At 41.7% G+C, this 21,812-nt stretch overlaps 1 protein-coding gene across 1 annotated transcript; it reads left to right on the plus strand.

Moving 5' to 3' along the window:
• The first annotated feature begins 313 nt into the window (after positions 1-313).
• LOC115137489 (F-box only protein 8-like) lies at positions 314-15,908 on the plus strand. Its single transcript, XM_029673814.2, has 6 exons — positions 314-626; positions 6,128-6,525; positions 7,024-7,150; positions 7,711-7,829; positions 8,030-8,226; positions 13,142-15,908. The coding sequence occupies exons 2-6, from the start codon at positions 6,137-6,139 to the stop codon at positions 13,327-13,329; spliced, it is 1,020 nt and encodes a 339-aa protein (XP_029529674.2). The 5' UTR covers positions 314-626; positions 6,128-6,136; the 3' UTR covers positions 13,330-15,908.
• Positions 15,909-21,812: the final 5,904 nt, after the last annotated feature.

A 21,812-nucleotide genomic window follows, 5' to 3' on the forward strand; every position in this document is an offset into this window, starting at 1 on the left:
TTGTAGACTTCTGGTTTTAATGTCGATGGTAAACTGACGACGACTTATGAAACAAGCTGAACTTACTAAATCCATGTAAAACGCCGTCTTTTCTGTCTGTAGTTGAAAGGAAAACAAACGTATTCTGGTTAGCTACCTTTAATGTGTTAGAAGAAACAAAGCAATGCACTGCAGATTTTTTTGTAAAAAGTCCAATGGATTTCTGTGTAGGCCGACATTTTTTCTAGAATAATATTTTTTAAACAAAACAATTGAAAGATTGTGTATATATCATAGTTAAGTACCATTCACAATCGTTAGATGGATTTACTCAGTTACAGCCACGTCATTTCCACCAATAACAAGCGAAACGTCAAACCAGACAACTGTGCGTGTGAAAAGAGGAGGGAGAAAGGAGGAGTTGAGGAAGCCCTATATTGAGTGATAGGGGCAGATTAGGCCTTATGTCACTTTGTGAGCAGTTTTTCTCTACAACAGCGACGATAGTGGGTCTTTTTGGCCAGCATTCAGCGGAGATGGGAACATCTGGTTACCGGTAGAAGACCCAAAACTATTCCCACCGAAGTTGTTTACGTTCTGGACTGTGTATACGTCGCGGCGGCGGTACAATCTTCCATACAATTCAGGTAGGTGGCGCTGGTTACAATGGTCGGTCATTGACAAGACGATGGCTGGTTGGTTTGTAATAATTATATTGAAGAAAGGCGAGGGCTTTAGGTAAATTTGGCTTGATAGTGAAATTATTATATATCAGCTTCTGAACATAACTTCAATGTTGATGTTGTTTACAGCAAGACACTGAACGTATTTCCAGCCCACTACTGTCTGACTTTGTATGACAGTTTATCCAATTACTGAATTAGGCAAACGTCAACAGACGATGGGGCACATAACTCTAGTGCTTGACAGAGTATGGTCCCTCTGTTCACCAAGAGACAGTTCTTATTACATGACTACGGGTATGTATGAATGTCCTTCTCACTAGCGAAACGTTTGCATTAGTTTGTTAAAGATTGTACATTCAGTAGGCAGCTGATCAGAATGATTTCTCAGAATCTGTATTGTGCGTCACTTTATCGACTGTACACAGACGATTGGGTACAACATTCTCCGTACAGGTAGGCTACCACCTGTTTTTCCATTACTAATAAGTCAAACACCCACTGTAGATAGTTGCTCATTTTAAACTCAAATGATATGTTTGCAACCACCAGATTCAGTTAAAACACCCCCCAAACCCAACTAATTTGAATGCCCCACCCCATGAACCAACTACCAATGTAGACCAACCATATGCCTGTCCTGTGCATTCCCTATACATCAGTTCAGCCAATGTGATCACACCATACACTGTGCAAGTTTGCTCTTTCTACTGAATTATTTGTTCAGAAAATGATTAAAATAATTGACTAGCAAGCCAGGCCGTCATAAGTATGACAGTAAGACATCCATCCACATTTGAACAAATGCACCCTTAGGTCAGTTGAACTAATCCAAACAGTTTAGGCTATGTATCTAGACCTAGTCTAGGCCTACATGTCTAGGACCATCTATGACCTACAGTAACTCTCTCACCATATAACCAGTAGACAGACTCGTGTCAACTTTAAAGATGCACATGCAGAAATAGCTCTGCCTTTTCCTGGTTGCTAAAATTCTAATAGTTTTCCTCATTTCTGTTTGTGACAAAATAATCAGTCAGTGTAGAGAATCATCTAAACCGCTGTGAAATATGTTTTCCATATCCAATTTATTTTGTATTTTCAGCTGTTTAAAGTAGAGGTCAACCGATTATGATTTTAACGCCGATACCGATTATTGGAGGACCAAAAAAGCCGATACTGATTAATCGGCCGATTTAAAAAATATATATATATATTTGTAATAACGACAATTACAACAATACTGAATTAACACTTATTTTAACTTAATATAAAACATCAATAAAATCAATTTAGCCTCAAATAAATAATGAAACATGTTCAATTTGGTTTAAATAATTCAGAAACAAAGTGTTGGAGAAGAAAGTAATATGTGCCATGTAAAAATATGTGCCATGTAAAAAAAGCTAATATTTAAGTTCCATGCTCAGAACATGAGAACATATGAAAGTTGGTTGTTCCTTTTAACATGAGACTTCAATATTACAAGGTAAGAGGTTTTAGGTTGTAGATAATATAGTATTTATAGAACTATTTCTCTCTATACCATTTGTATTTCATATACCTTTGACTATTGGATGTTCTTATAGGCACTATAGTATTGCCAGTGTAACAGTATAGCTTCCGTCCCCCTCCTCGCCCCTACCTGGGCTCGAACCAGGAACACATCGACAACAGACACACTCAAAGCATCGTTACCCATCGCTCCACAAAAGCCGTGGCCCTTGCAGCGCAAGGGGTATAACTACTCCAAATCTAAAAGCGAGTGACGTTTGAAACAGTATTAGCGCACACCCAGCTAACTAGCTAGCCATTTCACATCGGTTACACCAGCCATTAGGCTGATAGGCTTGAAGTCATAAACAGCGCTGTGAAGAGCTGCTGGCAAAACGCATGATAGTGCTGTTTGAATGAATGATTACGGGCCTGCTGCTGCTCAGACTGCTCTATCAAATCAGACTTAATTATAACATAATAACACACAGAAATATGAGCCTTTGGTCATTAATATGATCGAATCCGGAAACTATCATTTCGAAAACAAAAAGTTTATTATTTCAGTGAAATACGGAACCGTTCTGTATTTTATCTAACGGGTGGCATCCCTAAGTCTAGATATTCTTGTTACATTGCACAACCTTCAATGTATGTCATAGTTATGTAAAATTCTGGCAAATTAGTTCGCAATGAGCCAGGCAGCCAAAACTTGCATATACCCTGACTCTGCGTGTAATGAACGCAAGAGAAATGACACAATTTCACCTGGTTAATATTGCCTGCTAACCTGGATTAGTGGTTATAACTAATGATTATGATTGATTGTTTTTTATAAGATAAGTTTAATGCTAGCTAGCAATTTACCTTGGCTTCTACTGCATTCGCGTAACAGGCAGATTACTCGTGGAGTGCAATGGTTAGAGCGTTGGACTAGTTAACTGTGCGATTGCAAGATTGGAACCGCTGAGCTGACCAGGTGAAAATCTGTCGTTCTGCCCCTGAACAAGGCAGTTAACCCACAGTTCCTAGGCAGTCATTGAAAATAAGAATGTGTTCTTAACTGACTTGCCTAGTTAAATAAAAGGTATAAAATTAAAAAAATATATACACATTTAATTAAAAAGATAATCGGAACTCGGCGCCCAAAAATACATATTTCCGATTGTTATGAAAACTTGAAATCGGCCATTCCGATTAATCGGTCGACCCCTAGTTTGAAGCTTGTGTACAAAAGTAAAAGATGCTAAAAAATAAACATTAACAGGAATCATGGACATAGCTTACAAAGAACATAACTAGCCCTTTTTAGACTTGCTTTCAATGAGACTGACATATCTAGAACACACATTTCTTTGAATTTGGTCAGCTTGCCCAAAAACTTACATATTGTAGCTTTAAGACATTCCCAAGTGTGTTTTTTGAGCAGCCTACAGTCTTAATGCTCCAGCAACAAGCAGGGAATGCTGAATAACAAGTGCAATGTAGCGGCGAGAAGCCTAGGTGCATGCCCACATCACATGGGGAAACAGAGAATTGAGAACGTGAGGAATTCCGAGCAGTGGGTAGGCTAAATAGGCTGGAATTGACATTCAGCTGTAGTGACAGGGATGGAAGATTCTAGCTTGATCCCAGATGTGATTGGGCTGTCTTAACAATCGCCAACTCCTGTGGTGATTGTTAAGATGGCACAAACAAATCTGGGACCAGGCTATGATTCCGCTCTGAACCATTCTAAGATGCTATTACAAGAGAGAAGAGAGTGCCTGTATTGTAAACTGTCTGACATGTTATTTGTCACGTGCCAACTACAACAGGTGTAGTAGACCTTACAGTGAAATGCTTACTCACAAGCTCTATCCGAACTAAGTTCAAGGAGAAAAAAGGGGAAACAAATGTGTGACTAAAACACAAGAATTAGAAATTAAGCTACAAACCCACTCACTGAGACTGACTGACAGGGGAGTCGGAGAGAGTTGAATGCATGTCACCTAGCGGGTTAACTGAGGCTACTTCTGGTTTATAAAATAATACCACGTCAATATGTGTTGTGGATGGTGTTTTTTTTCATGGAGAAAAAACAGAGCAATAGCTGGCATGATGGAGGGTAAATGAGAGCAGGCTAAATGGTTTAGGCCTTGCCTCGGTTGCACTGTCTTCTGTCTGATGGGGTAACGGTTGAGATGGCTATAAATGGAAAAGGGTAAAGGTGGAGATGGCAGGCTTGATGCATATAGCAACTACACTGAACCAAAATAGCAACATGTAAATTGTTGGTCCCATGTTTCATGAGCTGAAATAAAAGATTCCAGACATTTTCCATCTGCACAAAAAGCTTATTTCTCTTCAATTTTGTGCACAATGTATTTACATCCCTGTTTTTTTTTTTTGACCTTTATTTAACCAGGCAAGTCAGTTAAAGAACAAATTCTTATTTTCAATGACGGCCTGGGAACAGTGGGTTAACTGCCTGTTCAGGGGCAGAACGACAGATTTTGTACCTTGTCAGCTCGGGGATTTGAACTTGCAACCTTTCGGTTACTAGTCCAATGCTCTAACCACTAGGCTACCCTGCCGCATTTATCCTTTGCCAAGATAATCCATCCACCTGACAGATGTGGCATGTCAAAAAAGATGATTAAACAGCATGATCATTACACAGGTACACCTTGTGCTTCAGACAATAAAAGGCCATTCTACAATGTGCAGTTTAGTCACAATACAATGACACAGATGTCTCAAGTTTTGAGAGAGCTTGCAATTGGCATGCTGACTGCAGGAATATCCACCAGAGTTTTTGTCAGAGAATTTAATGTTATTTTCTGTACCTCCAACGTTGTTTTAGAGAATTTGGCAGTATGTCCATCCGGCCTCACAACCGCAGACCACGTGTAACCACGCCAGCCCAGGACCTCCACATCCAGGCTTCTTCACCTGCGGGATTGAAACTTTGGAATGTTTCTGTCTGTAATAGAGCCCTCTTGTGGGGAAAAACATATTCTGATTGGCCTGGCCTGGCTCCCCAGTGGGTGGGCCTGTGCCCCCCCAAGCCCACAGATGCTGCCCAATCATGTGAAATCCATAGATTAGGGCCTAATTTATTTAAATTTGACTAATTTCATTATGAACTGTAACTCAGTAAAATCGTTGTTGCATTTCTATTTTTGTTCAGTATATTTCGAAATGGCTTGTTGTGTAAAGTCACATTTAGAATCTGCCTTGACCCCTTACAGAGACTGTTCCAGAGTGCACTTTCAGGAAGCAATTGCTTTGATTTGATCGGGCTAATGTATGTGAGATGACACATGAAAGTAGAGGCAATCGTTGAGATGTTTCTGCGGACAAACCGCTGGGGTCTGAATCCAGATTAAATTAACCCGTCACGGATGTTTCTCTATTTTGTGACAACCGCTGAGCCCTTCAGTGACTCCGCATAGCTATCTTGGCGTTCGCCTGCTATGCCTACCATCAGCTGTTGCCATGCCAGTGACTAAATTAACCAGGAAATAATCCAGCTGCCCAAACATTTAAACAAGGTAGAACGATGGCCTCCGTTTTTATATTGGATTGTTAAAATAGGACTTTGGATCACTCAAATGTAATTATAAAGCCCTTTTTACATCAGCAGATGTCACAGAGGGCTATACAGAAACCCAGCCTAAAACCCCAAACAGCAAGCAATGCAGATGTAGGTGCACAGAAAAAACTCCCTAGAAAGGCAGGAACCTAGGAAGAAACCTAGAGAAGAATCAGGCTCTGAGGGGTGGCCACTCCTCTTCTGGCTGTGCCGGGTGGAGATTATAAGAGTACATGGCTATTTAAGGCCAGATTGGATGGCCAGGAAATTCCCAATTGAATGCCTAGTAACTAGACCACTGAGCTACTTCTGTTTGATATTCCTCCTGAGGGAACCTATTCCCTATGTGACACATGCAGACTGTGCTGCCTGTGTTGTCTTGCCTATACACCAGATCCTGCAGATGGGTCAGGGCCTGTGGAGGGAGGCCAGGAACCAGCAGCTGCAGCAGGAGTACGGAGAGCACTGGGATGCTGGACCTGGCCTTGACGGAGATCCCCAGGATTTGGGGATGGAGATGGGGGTTAACCCAGGCCAGGCTCCTCCCTCCCCCGGGGTGCGCGACCTGCCACCTCACCCCCACCCGCGGCGCCACCCCCAGCACTGCCAAGGGGCAGACATCTACCAGCTGCTACGTGCCCGCCGGGGGAAGGAGCAGCAGGGTTTTATAGACCTGGAGATGCTTCCTCCAGAGCTCAGCATCACCATCCTGTCCTACCTGAACGCTACAGACCTCTGTCTGGCATCCTGCGTGTGGCAGGACCTGGGCCACGATGAGTACCTCTGGCAGGGGTGAGTAGTAGACTGACTGGTTCTGTGGAAGGGAGGCAGGGGTGAGTAGTAGACTGACTGGGTCTGTGGAAGGGAGGCAGGGGTGAGTAAAGTTAGCGGGTGTTCAGAATGAATTATTCAAAACTAATATCACTAATTGGTATTTTGACCAAATAAGATCAGCTTTAAAAAAAAAGTGAAAAGTTCTGATGTTATTGGTCAAAGACCAATTATTGGACAAAATATCAGAATCGGGCTCCCTGTGTGAACGCAGCCAATGAGAAGTGTGCTGCAGGACAGGACCTGATACACCATTACAGATTCATCAATGTTTTTAATTGTCCACAAATCATTCAAATGGTGCTTGCCACAAGTAGGTATAACATGTACCAGGTTGTGTCTTTAATGGTTCAAAGAGTTGATTGGGTGATCATGTTTCTAATTGCAGTCCTCCCTTTTTCTCTGTCGCTCGCTTGTTCCCTGACTTGCTCTCTCTTTCTCTCTCTGGCTGTGCCCTAGTTTGTGTAAGTCCACATGGGGTCACTGTTCCATCTACAATAGAAGGCTTCCCTATGGCTTCTCATATAGAAGACTCTACATGATGCTAGATGAAGGCAGTCTGACGTTCAACGCTAACCATCAGGAGGTAAGTCATCTCTTTTTCACCTTTATCCCCATACCTCGTCCACCTTTTTAAAGCACCACTCCCCCACTGAAACACTCCGGTGTCCCGGACGTAGATAAAGCCGGCTTAATCTGTTTCTGGGAAAGTGTGTGTGTGTATGGGCCAATTAGCTTTTTTTCACTACGTTATTGATTCTTGATTTTTTTTACCACAAAAAAAAATATGATTTAGAAATAGTGAGTACACATTGAACCCACCACACTTTACACATCAAACCCACCACACTTCAGCCCACCTTGAAGACAAATGACTACCAGCTAAATTACTTGTTTACTGCCGATGTAAAAAGAAAGACATCAGCCTTGAAGGTCACTGCAGGTCAAAGCCTGGTTCCCGAGAATCTGTGGAACATTCTAATGGCGTTATTTGGTCTTAGGCCAACTATGGCCAGCCACTTAAAGGGCATGTGATAGCTGTGTGATGGACTGAAATGGTGCTGGGTCTCTACTCTCCCCCTCTAATCCCTCTTTCTCTCTGTGTGTGTTTCATATTGACTCTCTCTTTCTCCCCCCCCCCAATAGGGTATCAGTTACTTCATGTCCAAAGGCATACTGGTGGACCACCCCAAGGAGCAGGCCAAGTTCATCTTCTGCACTCGCACGCTCAACTGGAAGATGCTGAGGGTATACCTAGATGAGAGGTGGGTTTTCTTCATCGAATTCTCACTGGGCTTTTCTCGAATTCTCACTGGGCTTTTCTCAAATTCTCACTGGGCTTTTCTCGAATTCTCACTGGGCTTTTCTCGAATTCTCACTGGGCTTTTCTCAAATTCTCACTGGGCTTTTCTCGATTTCTCACTGGGCTTTTTTCAAATTCTTATTGGCTTGTCTCTAATTGCAGGAGAGATGTGTTGGACGAGCTGGTCACGCTGCACAACTTCAGTAACCAGTTCCTGCCTAACGCACTGAGGGACTTCTTCAGGCACATCCACGCCCCAGAGGAGAGGGGCGAATATCTGGAGACACTCATCACCAAGTTCTCCCACCGCTTCTGTGCCTGCAACCCTGTCCTGGTCCGGGATGTGGGTCTCAGCCCAGGTCAGTGCACTACAGGGAGTTGTAGTTCTAATCTGCAGGGTGTTTAGGGAAGTCGGAGGAGTGGGGAGATTGTAGTTCTGGTGCGTGTTATGTTAATTCAGCCTATGTGAGCGGAGGGAGTTGTAGTTCTACAGGATGTTTAGTGGGGGGGAATTGTAGTAATAAATTAATTCATGGGAATTGTAGACCTGACAGGTGTTGAGTTAGAGGCAAGATGTGTGTGGGTGCTGCAATGTTTGTTTTTCTTTTTTTGCCGATGATCTAGCTGTCTGCCCGCGCTATAGAGTGCTATATCGGTCTGCTAATATAGGACTAGTAAAGGCCCAGCGCACTACTTTTGTAAGAGAAATGTATATTTTTATATAAACATATATGGGCCTCCTGAATGGCACAGCGGTCTAAGGCCCTGCATCGCAGTGCTAGATATGTCACTATAGACCCGGGTTCGGTCCCGGGCTGTATCACAACCGGCCGTGATCGGGAGTCCCATTTGGCGGCACACAATTGTCCCAGTGTCGTCCGGGTTAGGGGAGGTGACTTTAATTGGCTCATCGCACTCTAGCGACTCCTTGTGGCGGGCCAGGTGCCTGCAGGCTGACTTCGGTCGTCAGTTGAACGGTGTTTCCTCTGACACATTGGTGCGGCTGGCTTCCAGGTTAAGGGGCCATGAGTTAAGAAGTGTTTCGGAGGACGCATGACTCGACCTTCGCCTCCCGAGCCCGTTGGGGAGTTGCAGCGACGAGACAAGATTGTAATTGGGGAGAAAAAGGGTGTAAAATACAAAAATATATACAGTCAGATCATACATTTTTGGCCATTGACCATGTTGTTATTATTGTTTTAGCTGTCTTCCACAGCATATTGGAGTTAAAATGAAAGAATGAATATGAGCTTTAATTTGAGGGTATTTACATCCAAATCAGGTGAACGGAATTACAGCACTTTTACATCCAAATCAGGTGAACGGAATTACAGCACTTTTACATCCAAATCAGGTGAACGGAATTACAGCACTTTTACATCCAAATCAGGTGAACGGAATTACAGCACTTTTACATCCAAATCAGGTGAACGGAATTACAGCACTTTTACATCCAAATCAGGTGAACGGAATTACAGCACTTTTTATGTGGTCCCCCCATTTTAAGGGACCAAAAGTAATTGGACAATATTGGCTGCTCAGCTGTTCCATGGCCAGGTGTGTGTTATTCCCTCATTAGTTAATTTACAGGTAAGCAGATAAAAAGGTATAGAGTTGATTTCAAGTGTGGCATTTGCATTTGGAATCTGTCGCTGTTAACCCTCAATATGAAATCCAAAAGAGCTGTCCTTGCCATTGAAGGAAGACATCATTAGGCATGAAAAATCCAAACAAACCCATCAGTAACATTAGGTGTGGCCAAATCAACTATTTGGTACATTCTTAGAAAGAAAGAACGCTCAGGAACACCAAAAGGTCCGGGAGATCACTGAAAACAACTGTGGTGGATGACAGAATTCATTCCCTGGTGAAGAAAACCCCTTTTCACAACAGTTGTCCAGATCAGGAACACCCTCCAGGAGGCAGGCGTATCTGTGTCAAAGTCAACAATCAAGGGAAGACTTCACCAGAGTAAATACAGAGGGTTTACCACAAGATGTAAACCATTGGTAAGCCTCAAACAGGAACACCGCTTTAGAGTTTGCCAAAAAAAACATTTTAAAAAGCCTGTACATTTCTGGAACAACATGCTATGGACAGATGAGACAAAGATCAACTCGTACCAGAATGATTAGAAGCGTATGGAGAAGGGAAGGAACTGCTCGTGATCCGACGTATACCACCTCATCTGTGAAGCATGGTGGAGGTCGTGCTATGGCGTGGGCATGTACGGCTGATTTCCTTGTATTTATTGCTGTGACTGCTGACAAAAGCAGCAGGATGAATTGTGAAGTGTTTAGGGCCCCTAAACACCTATTATCTGCTCAGATTCAGCCAAATGCTACAAAACTCATTGGACTGTGTTTCACAGTGGAGAGGGACATTGCCCCGAAGCATATTGCGAAAGCAACCCAGCACTTTTTTTAAGGCAAAGAAGTGGAATATTCTGCAATAACCAAGTCAATCACCTGACCTGAATCGAATTTGAGAATGCATTTCACTTGCTGAAGGCAAAACTCCCCAAGAACAAGCAGGAACTGAAGACTTCTGCAGTAAAGGCCTGGCAGAGCATCACCAGGGAAGAAACCCAGCATCTGGTGATGTCTATGGGTTCCAGACTTCAGGCAGTCGTTGACTGCAAAGGATTTGTAACCAAGTATTAACTCATTTAATTTGATTGTAAGTTTGTCCAAGTATGTACAAAAAATTGTTGTAATTCCTAAATGGTTCATACAATAATTTTTACAAAACTGTTAAATTTAAGGATAAATCTACACTTAAAGCACATCTTGATTGTTTGTCTTTATTTTTACTATTTTCTACATAGTGAAGACATCAAAACTATGAAATGGCACGTGGAATCATGTAGTAACCGAAAAAGTGTTAAACAGATAAATATATTTGAGATTCTTCAAAGTAGCCACCCCTTGCCTTTGACAGCTTTGCACACGCTTGGCATTCTCTCAAACAGCTTCATGAGGTAATCACCTGGAATGCATTTCAATGATCAGGTGTGCCTTGTTAATTTGTGGAATTTCTTTCCTTAATGCGTTTGAGCCAATCAGTTGTGTGGTGTACAGAAGATTGCCCTATTTGGTAAAAGACCAAGTCCATATTTTGACAAGAATTATAAGACCTGAAGGACAGTCAATCTGGAAAATGTTAACTTTGAACGTTTCTTCAAGTGCAGTTGCAAAAACCATCAAGCGCAATGATGAAACTGGCTGTCATGAGGACTGCCACAATAAAGGAAGACCCAGAGTTACCTCTGCTGCAGAGGATAAGTTCATTAGCGTTACCAGCCTCAGAAATTGTAGCCCAAATAAATGCTTCAGAGTTCAAGTAACAGACACATCTCAACAACAACGGTTCAGAGTAGACTGTGTGAATCAGGCCTTCATGGTCGAATAGCTGCAAAGAAACCACTACTAAAGGACACCAATAAGAAGACAAGACTTGCTTGGGCCAAGAAACCCGAGCAATGGACATTTGAGTCCACATTTGTTATTTTTGGTTCCAACCGCTGTGAGACGCAGAGTAGGTGAACGGATGATCTCTGCATGTGTGGTTCCCACCGTGAAGCATGGAGGAGGTGTGTGGGTGTGCTTTGCTGGTGACATTGTTGCTGATTTTTATTTAGAATTCAAGGCACACTTAGCCAGCATGGCTACCACAGCATTCTGCAGCGATACGCCATGCCATCTGGTTTGGGCTTAGTGGGACTATCATTTGTTTTTCTACGGGACAATGACCCAACACACACTTCCAGGCTGTGTAAGGGCTATTTGACCAAGAAGGAGAGTGATGGAGTGCTGCATCAGATGACCTGGCCTCCACAATCACCCGACCTCAACCCAAGTGAGATGGTTTGGGCTGAGTGGGGCCGCAGTGACAGATGGATTCAACCAGTCTAGACGTAGGTCTGCTTTAGAGGACCGAGCCCTAGAAGACCCAAGTAGTGTAAAAGGCCCTTTACTCCACTAGGAGCTAAAAGGAATAGGTGACGTCACTGTAAACACCTGACATCATGCGTCTGTCTGGTCTTGTCTTGTCGACATTGCCTGCAACCACCTGCCAGTTTCTGCCACAGTCGAACAACTCCTAACTCGGGGTCCACGCTCATTAAATCCCACAGGCTTTAGGTCTTCTCTCGTCTGTTGATCTCCCCACAATGCCTCTGTAATTTACAAAGGGCTCTGATGTTGCACTTGACCCAAGTTGTCCTGTCCTTGTTGCATGATTCAAATGTGTGAGAAATCTTTGTACTAACACTGTCATTGGTCCCTAAAGCCACAATAATCCCACGGGTTTAAAGTGTTTGGCTGGAGCGCTGCCCTCACTCTCCTATCACAGAACGGCGTTGTAATAACATCTGGCGCGGTTCTCGGCCGCTCTGCGTCGTCCTGGAGGAGAAGCCGGCTGATTTATTATAAACTTACTGGCGATAGAATTGGCAGAGCAGTAAAGGAGGAGTGGAGATGTACGCTCTCACACTTTCTCTCGCTCTCTCCCACTCTAACGAGACCCCCTGTTCAACCCCTCTTAGTCTGCCCAGAACCAGGGCTGATACCCACACTGTAAGGTCTGAGAATATGAGTAGACACGTCTCTTTCCTTCCCTGTTATGCGTCTTGTCTTAAAGGACTATTATTCACACTTCAGAATATGCTTCTTCTTTTTTTTCTGAAGACGCGTCATTATGAAACTATTTTTCTTTATCTGCCCTTCTCTTGTTCTGATGCTCTTTTCTGGTCTTCCCTTCGCTCTGTCTCCCTGTCGTTTATTCTTAAACTCCCACACACCCTCTCAGCCAAGTGATGACCACACAATGAACAGAGAAAGTATTGCTGGACTGAGAAAGACATCAACTAAAACATTGGGGCTGGCTAATATACTGAATACATGTATATTACTAAGCAAGATAAAGTTTTAAAAAAGGTATTTTGTTGGTGTGTGTGCCCCATTGCCATTATTTATCTTAAGTCTAAAATATTTTTTTAGGTAAACACCATCACTTTTATTTATTTATATATTTATCATTTAGCAGACGCTATTATCCAGGGTGACGAAGTGCCTTGCTCAAGGTCACATCGGCACATTTTTCACCTTGCCTGCCCAGGATTCAAACCAGCGACCTTTGGGTTACTGGCCCAACTCTCTTAACCGCTAGGCTAGCTGCCACCTCACAGATCCATATACAACTTTATCTTCATTGGATGCTTGGTGCTGGGACTTGTTTGACCTCTCTTATATTCTGTCCATCTCTCCTCTTCAGATGCGGTGTATGTGCTCTGCTACTCGCTCATCCTGCTGTCTATAGACTTGACCAGCCCGCACGTCAAGAACAAGATGTCCAAACGCGAGTTCATCCGTAACACGCGCCACGCTGCCCAGAACATCAGCGAGGACTTTGTCGGCCATCTTTACGACAACATCTATCTCATCGGCCACGTGGCGGCCTAACCGGGAAGTGCCGAGGAGTGGAAGTCGGTGAATACATGAACCAGTGATTGCACTGATATAGGATACTACTTTGGACAATAGTTGTTGCTGGTCATTCTTAATATAGGGTCCTGTACTGCTAGCAATGATGCTTGTTTCCATACTGGGTGGGAGGCGATCTCTTCTCTGGCTGTAGAGCCAATGGAGACCAAGTAGCGTAGCGATTTGGCCCGCCCACATGAAGTGACATCTTAAGGTGTGAGATATAGCCTCAGACAGGCTAGACGTATATTCAGCACACAAGTAGCATACGACAATATAACCAACTACTTCCAGCTTAACCACGCAGAAGTGTAGCTCCAGTATGTTAACGAAGTCGAGAAGAAGTTAAACATATGCTATGAACAAGGACTGAATATTATTACAGCAACAATTAGCAGTTGTGGTTCACATTATACTCCGTTTTTGTTTTGTGAATTACTCTTGAGTTTTGAGTTTAATATTCTGGCTTTCTTTTTTAAATTAATGTTTTTGTTGGAATGTTTTTTACAATTAGAGGAACTTAAAATAATGACTAATGGGCTGGTAGAAACTCTACTGCATTTTTGTCCTTAACTTTGTAAACTGGATTAAATTGAATCGAATGAATGAATTTCTAAGAGGCACAACAATAATTAATCCAACCACATTTACAACATGGAATCCTTTTATTTTTATCAGAGAACTTCAAAGGACTATTTGCGTCCATTCCAAAGTATTTTATGAGTTGTAAAGTAATGGCCATGGGTCATACTCTGAATTGATGTGTGTGGATGAGTAGAATGTCCATGGGAATCTCAGAGCATCCAATTTTGAGTTTGTAATGTGAACTCTCATCTGCATGCATCTCGGCTGGGTCGTATTAATTAGTGTGCAAAATTGAAAACGTTTTTCGCCTACGGAAAACGAAAATAAATGTTTCTTATTGGACAAGTCCAATTTTGTTCCTCAATGTTGCAATCCATTTTTATTCTATTTGGTGCCTAATGAACACACCACTGGTAATACAGCTCTTGATTGTTGATGGAAAAATAGGTGTCAAAGTTGAGGACAATTGTTCAGTGAATTTTTACCTCGGCCCAAGCTGGGATAGGTAATGTTGGTAAATGAAGGTATCTATGTTACTTTATCCTTTTGTGTTGACAAGCATTCTACCCCTTCAAAACAGGCTGAATCCCAAATGACATCCTATTCCCTATGTGTTGCACTACAGTTGAACAGGACCCATAGGGCTTGTGTCATAAGCAGTGCACTATATAGGGAATAGGGTGGCATTTGGGACACATGCCGGCACTGACTCTAGCACCGATGCCTGCGTTTACACAGGCAGCCCAATTCTGATTATTTTTTTCCACCCATTGACCTTTTGACCAATCAAATCTGATCTTTTCACGTCCAGATCTGATTGGTCAAAAGACCAATTAGTGAAGAAAAAGATCAGAATTGGGCTGCCTGTGTAAACAGCATAAGTGACACCACAGATATGAACGTTAATCTTTCCCACCATCCTTTGCGGACAACATTTATCTTGTGATTTGTTTTATGTGTGTGACTCTGGTCTGATGCCCCTTATCATGTTTAAATCTTCCTATTATTCTCTAATCTATTCTATGACTGCAACGTCACTCTTTGTCTCCCAACCTCTTCCCAGTGACTCGAAGGGCTTGATTCTATTTGCTACAAATACCCAGAAATATGTAATATAGATCAGACATACCTCTGATATGTAGAATAAGGAATCAAGTCCGCTCTATTCGTGACATTTCTTTATGCAGTGTTCAGTATTGCACGTGACCCAGGACTACCAGATTGTTTCTTTTAATGATTACTAACTAGTGAGCACTTTAACCAGGGGGTGTTTTCTCTCCACACTGCTGTCTTCTGATTCATATATATATATATATATATATATCACACTATTTAGTTTTCACATATCTGAAGGACTGTTTGTTTTCTATCTGTTGTCTTAGCCATGCAGTCTTTATTATTAGTTCTAGTGCCAATAAACAAAATGTTGAAAATTACGACCACACTGACATGTGAACCTGAGCAGAATAACAACTGTGGTAAATGTTTGCATACAATTGATTAAACCCCAGATTTGATTTGCACATGTATATATTTAAGTGTAGAGATTTATATAAGACACATTTTATTTTGACGTATTTTAACAGATTTCTTTCCTCATAAGTAGACCTGTTTTTGCACTGACATTTTGTATGAGCACTGGACTGCATGCAGAGAACTGAGTCTTTGCACAGTTCATGTTCTCCACTACCATGATCAATGATCAAGTGATTTGAGATTATTATTGTAATATTTATGAAGTGTTAATTACACTTAGTTTAACAGCAGCAAATGACAGTACAGACTTTTATTTTCTTCAATTCCATGTACATTTTAGTTTCCTGTGTGGATTTATGGATTGAGATTTTTATAGACAATTCCCTTTTCAACAGCCTAACAAAACCATTTACATCTGAGATGGGTTGCTGAATGACAACACTGGAAATAAAACCTGTCTAGATTGTATACAAATTAAACTCTGAGAAAATATTCCACCTTGTGTTGAGCTGTGACTATTTCTACAGTGATCATAATGTTTTTATATATTCAAGATCGTGACCATTACTGATTCGCCCTTCGACTATGTACACTATATTTACGAATTAAGTCACCTATATACACCTCTCAACACGGCTCTCGAAACTACCAAACCCCATTTTCAAAGCTCCAATCCATAGTGTATATATTAACTATAGAGTTCCTCTGAGCCTGTCAGTGTATAGATAGACAGGAGTAAATCGACTCCAGACACAACATGACCCTCGACCTCTAGCGGAGTGTGCTTTATGTGCTGTAAATGAAAAGGGAGAGCATCACAGGGGCCGTCAGCAGAGAGATACAGGGCCCTTGGAGCTGCATGGTAGAGGGGTCAATCTGAGAAGGTTTAGAGAGTGGTGATGCAATGTGTACCCTGACCCCTTTTTAGCTCTCCATAGCGCAGGGAGACAAGGTACCATGTCAAGGAGGGAGAATATATAACTCAACTTTATCTGTCTTCCTCAAAGACTCCTTTCAGGGCCTACGAAAAAAAACATAGCAATGCTAAATACTAAGCTAAATTGGATGGAGAACTGAAATGGTTCATGATTGAATGGTTGGTAACCTACTTTAGATGACACGATCCATTGGCTTAATCATTCATTTAGTACCAGCTTTTTCAGTAAAACACATGTTCGTACTAATTAAGATATGATTAATAGCCTGCCTATCATTGTTGCAACAACCACGGGGTTATTCTACATTGAGGACCTATAACTACAACTGTGCCAAAAGGAGCTCCAAGCGCCTTCCATTACTCGTATTATATAAAAGCAATACTATTTAAGAGAATCCTACATGCAAGTTACATTAGTTCATAGGAATCGTCGTGTTTAATTGACTGACATAAATTACTTTCTGATAAGGCAGATTCTTAACTTGAGTAAAGCGAGAACGCACGAGTTGACCCTGTAAATCAGTCGAAAGATTTGTGCCAAACAATCGATTATGCGCATAGGGAGGAAGGATGGGACATGAGATATACAAATACGGATTACAGTTAGTTCAACACACTGACCATCAAATTGTACATGCAACATTAATATAGTTACATGTAGGTGTCTTATTATACTTTGTAGTCATTTGCAACATTAAATGGAAATTGTGAATGTCTATTATTCGGCACTATTTTTTTTTATTCCACATAACTTATTAGCCTAGCTCATACATGTTCATTTATTGGACCATACCGTTCATTTAATTTAGTCTCGGTGCATCTGAAACTGAAATGTATGATGAAATGAGATTTTTCTTTCTACCTTCCAATGAACAGGCTGTATTTGATTCTGCTCTGTTCCCATAGCCTAATCAGGGTTTCCGATAGTTGATGCTGTTTATACAGGTAACCTTTTTTTCGGGGTGGCTGACACCGAGGTTGCCTTTCATTTGGAATGATTGATGAAGTCCTTACGGTTCTCCATATTCTGCAGTTTGTCAACACAACTACCTACTGAGGGAACGGGACGACACGCTGTCGCTGCTGAGACGCGCGGTCTCTGGATGAAAGCAGGGGGAATTTGGGTAGGCTTCGATCCCATAGCCTAGCCTATATTATACAACTATACGCTGTACTTTTACTAATAATAATAATTGTAATAACATTTACCAACATTCATGTTGTATATTATTGAGGAACAGTAGGCCTATTCTAAAATTAACCCTCAGAATAGGCCATATACAAAATGCAGTTTGAGAGTTCAAGATCAAATCTACCTAAGTTTACGAATTTTGTAGCAAACGTATAATATCTTTCTGGAAAGGTTACGGCGAATGTTGAGTTCCATTTACCAGACTTTTGGTCATGTAAATCAAAAACGGATGCTAATCCGAGGTATAATAAAAGTAATACAAATATCATTGTCATTATTATAGTCAAATAGCCCCCCCAAGAAAAATAAAATGAAAATAATAAGAATATGGATGGATAAGAATATTTCGATTCTGGAAATAGGCCTATCTACTATTTCGTCTAGTTGACGCCAGCATGATAGGCCTACTTTCACTAGTCTCGTACACTTTGGCGAACTGACCATCAAACTCTAAACGCGATCATGCTGGACTAATTATGTTCATCCGAAACACAGCAACCGGCATTTTTGCAATACTATCCATGACATCACAGTTTGAAAAGAGGCAAGAGGGGGGAAATGGCACCGCATGCATCTCCTTTCATTATTTTGGTATGGAACCACCAATAATGTTTTCTGCCCAAGGTTTTAAATGTGCTTTGGCATCTTTATTGGCGTTACTCTCACGCAAGGCTTCCTCGGGTCCAAATGTCAAGCAGATGCCAAAGTTGGGGATGTTCTTAACAATCTGAAACCGCACCTCCCAATTCAAAGCCCAAACCCAACGATCTTGGAATTGGAAATTCGGTTCCCATAGCCTTTATTCTTTTTTTCTGTCATTTTACAATTTATGGTTTAGGATTATTGGGTTTTTAATGATTTTCTGCTCTTTTTTAAGTCCTAAAATAGATCTCAATCAATGTGACATTGAACTATTGTGATGTCAACAGACAGCAGTTATAGAAAGGCAGGAGTTTTGAGTGTTTGTTTTGTTTACCGATTTGATCCATGAGTATAGGCCTATATTGTCTGCAGTTTTCAAAAGCATGCCAATAACTCCACCTGACTGCAAACGTGCACTGATTACGTTACGGAAGTTTTGGTTGGATCCACTCGGCCCCATAACAACCCTGCGCACAAGGGAATGTGTCGATAAGGTTTTAAAAGCGTATTAATACAACTGAAAATGATGATGAAGATAATTTCAAGAAAACACGTTAACTAGGGGTAGTCCTTTGAAAGAAATGAATTACCCATCGCCAGTCCCGCAATGATGGTGCTTGTAGCTGCCCTCTCTGTCTCCGGGTCTTCTTTGGTGCTCTTGAGAACTCTATGTCCTATCGAAAAAGCATCGAATTGCGATTATTTTAGGGAGTTACATGGTCTAATAATAATATAATTATTTGCAATAGCATCGTTATAAGATCTATCTAATAAGTTCTCAATACTTAAACAACGTATATTGGTTGTAGGGAATAAAGCAATTTACGTGATATATAACGAGATGTCCTTATGATCATTCTTTCAACATGATTCTCTATGATGAAAATATTTCAGAAATACATTCCATTATCCTTATGAAATACGTCAGTTCACGTAAATAAATTAAAAGCAGAAACATTTTCACAACAATATTTCCCCTCGCACGTATCAAGTAGCCTTATTGGCCATATCATAAATAATCATGATACGATATTATACTGATATGATTACCTGATATAATTGCTTGTTAGTCCGCTGAAATGTCACATTTGATTTGATCAAGGAACTGCACAAAAGATAACGGACTTTCGTTCTGTCAGAGGTTTAAAAGAACTGTAATCTCCAGATGGCCTTCTAATTGAAAATGGGCTGCCTTATTTTGTACTTAAGGTAACAAATGAAAGACGCAAGAGGACTTGATTTTTATGGCCGTTAAGTCATGCATGGGGAAGTCCTTTCAAGGAAGATGGAGGAGCATTGTAATCCACTGAATGTTTATTTATATAAATGAACGAATCCTACATTTGCTATATGGTTACATGGATACATATTGTTGTTGGGTGGGGAAAATTAAAACAATATCCTACCCTTTTTCTGACCTGACAGAGCAGCAGCAAGTTGGTCGCAATTGATACTAATGTCACAGTCCATCCTAAAAACAAAATGGTATAAAAAGTTAGCAAAAATCTGAAATCTTCTTATGATAATATAAATAAATGTATGTTCTCATAATGAATTACAATATGTCCAGGTATAGCATCTGTATAGTATACTGGCAATGAAACCAAGCCAGTGAGGCAACTAATTGTATAATATAAGTCCAGTATATACCATAAACATAGCCCCATCTTCAAACAGGGTCATTCTCTCCATACACACACACACACACACACACACACACACACACACACACACACACACACACACAGCCTAAAGTGTCCCCTATTTTCTGGAGTGGACAGAGAATCTTCTGGACATCCAACAGCTCTGGCCAGCTGTTGTCCAGCTGTGGGGAGCGTTCAGTGACCAAGTCTCTATACCTATCATAGACATCCCATCACAGACACGGCCCATAGGCTGATTCTCTATACCTGTCCTGTCATGGCTATGCTCTGATGAAGGGGAGTTAGGGAACAGTTGTCTTCTGTTTCATACAGGGAAGAAGGAAGGAGACTACATATCCTATTGGACAGGGTACTTTTCAAAACCTCGGTCTGGCGCTCAGCGGTACGATATAATGTATTTGATTTATTTTGAATTCAGATTGGGAAGGAATATGGCCGCGATATGACATGACAATAATTTTCAGCACCAGGACAGTACTGTCATAGCCATGTACATAACCTAGTTGACTGTTGCAGTCCGTTCTCTCTCCTTATGGTTCTCGTTTCTGAGTCGAATACTCAAAGGTGAGTTCCTGATTCTAAGGCAAGTCCTGAATAAGCCGTTAGGTGACGTAAGTGCCGGGGATATGTTTTATGGGATGTTTTTTTTCATGAGACCATATCTCTCTGACAACTTACATTACATTACTGCCTCCCCTCCCCCAAACGACATAAAGATATACTAGGGAGAGCGCCCTGCCTAGACGTGACAGGCTGGGGTGTCTGACCCTTGTCAGATTACAAGGAGGGGAGATCAGTGATCAGTCTATAGGCTGTTGAGCTGTTGGATGGAACTACTGCTTTAATCTATCTGCTTATACATCCCAATCATATCACAATCGCTGCGCTGCTACTGTTACTAGATTGGCACTGAGAGATGGAGAATAGAATAGAATGGGCTGGAATGGAATGGAATAGAATTGGATAGAATGGGATAGAAAATAAAACACCAGAATATTCACTCATTTGTCCAACATAGCCCACACATTATAACACACTGGAGTACATGTCCAACATTTGGAAATGAACTCTGCTGTAAATTTGGCAATAAGCTTTTATGGAAGGAGGCAGTTCCTTTCCGGATGGCGAGGGTCAACTTATTCAAAGGCTCTCTTCTGACATACTGCTGTACAACACCAGGCCATTCAGCAGCACTATGACAGTGTTATTAGATCCTGAGTACATCTCAGGAAGTGTGGCCCAGGCTTTACTGGCTATGCTATTGAACATTAAAAGCCCACAAGGCGTAGGAGCGTAATCTATATAATAACCCACAAAGGTTTCATTTACAGAAAGCCCCCTTGTGTCTCACCTCAGTGTGTATGTCTTAAAATGTATCCTATTCCCTACATAGTGCACTACTTTTGACCAGGACCCACAGGGCTCTGGATAAAAGTAGCACACTGTGTAGGGAATACGGTGACATTTGGGACGCAAACCAGTGAATTCCATAAGAGTTACATTGTATCAAGCGTCAAATCTAAACAGGATCTGCTGGGCTGGTTTCCAGCTAGGGGTTCCTAAAAGATCCGACAGGAAATGTGATGGAAACCATTGACACACAATCTTCGGTTAAAGCTGTTTTCTGGCCTTGCGAGGGTCTAGTTTCTCTACTGAATGAAGAGGCAATAGGTTGGGGGGAAAGTGGGGAAGTGACTTTCAGTGAATTGTCCAAAGTATGCAGTATAAAGGCAGGGTACCCTGGCATATTAAAGCAAGGGTGTCCCCACTCTCCACAAGAGCTCATCAACTCCAATGCCCCCTGCTTCAAAGCACCAGGAGGGAGACCCAGAGATCCAACGAGACCTCGGTTGGGAGCAGTCCTCTGTGGGTATGGAGGGCACCAGAGCCAGGGTACCAGGCCCTCCTGGGGCCTCCGAGGTCCAGCCCTCAGCCTCTCTAAGGGCCCAGTTCTTCCAGGTTCCTT

Source organism: Oncorhynchus nerka, linkage group LG11 (assembly GCF_034236695.1).
Source record: "Oncorhynchus nerka isolate Pitt River linkage group LG11, Oner_Uvic_2.0, whole genome shotgun sequence".
Classification (NCBI taxonomy): Eukaryota; Metazoa; Chordata; class Actinopteri; order Salmoniformes; family Salmonidae; genus Oncorhynchus; species Oncorhynchus nerka.

Excerpts from the sequence above, each read along its gene's own strand:
- LOC115137489 (XM_029673814.2), top strand. The coding sequence starts at position 6,137 with ATGGGTCAGGGCCTGTGGAGGGAGGCCAGGAACCAGCAGCTGCAGCAG. Across the intron at positions 7,830-8,029 it reads AGGGTATACCTAGATGAGAG|GAGAGATGTGTTGGACGAGC; the intron begins GTGGGTTTTCTT and ends CTCTAATTGCAG. Across the intron at positions 8,227-13,141 it reads GGATGTGGGTCTCAGCCCAG|ATGCGGTGTATGTGCTCTGC; the intron begins GTCAGTGCACTA and ends TCTCCTCTTCAG.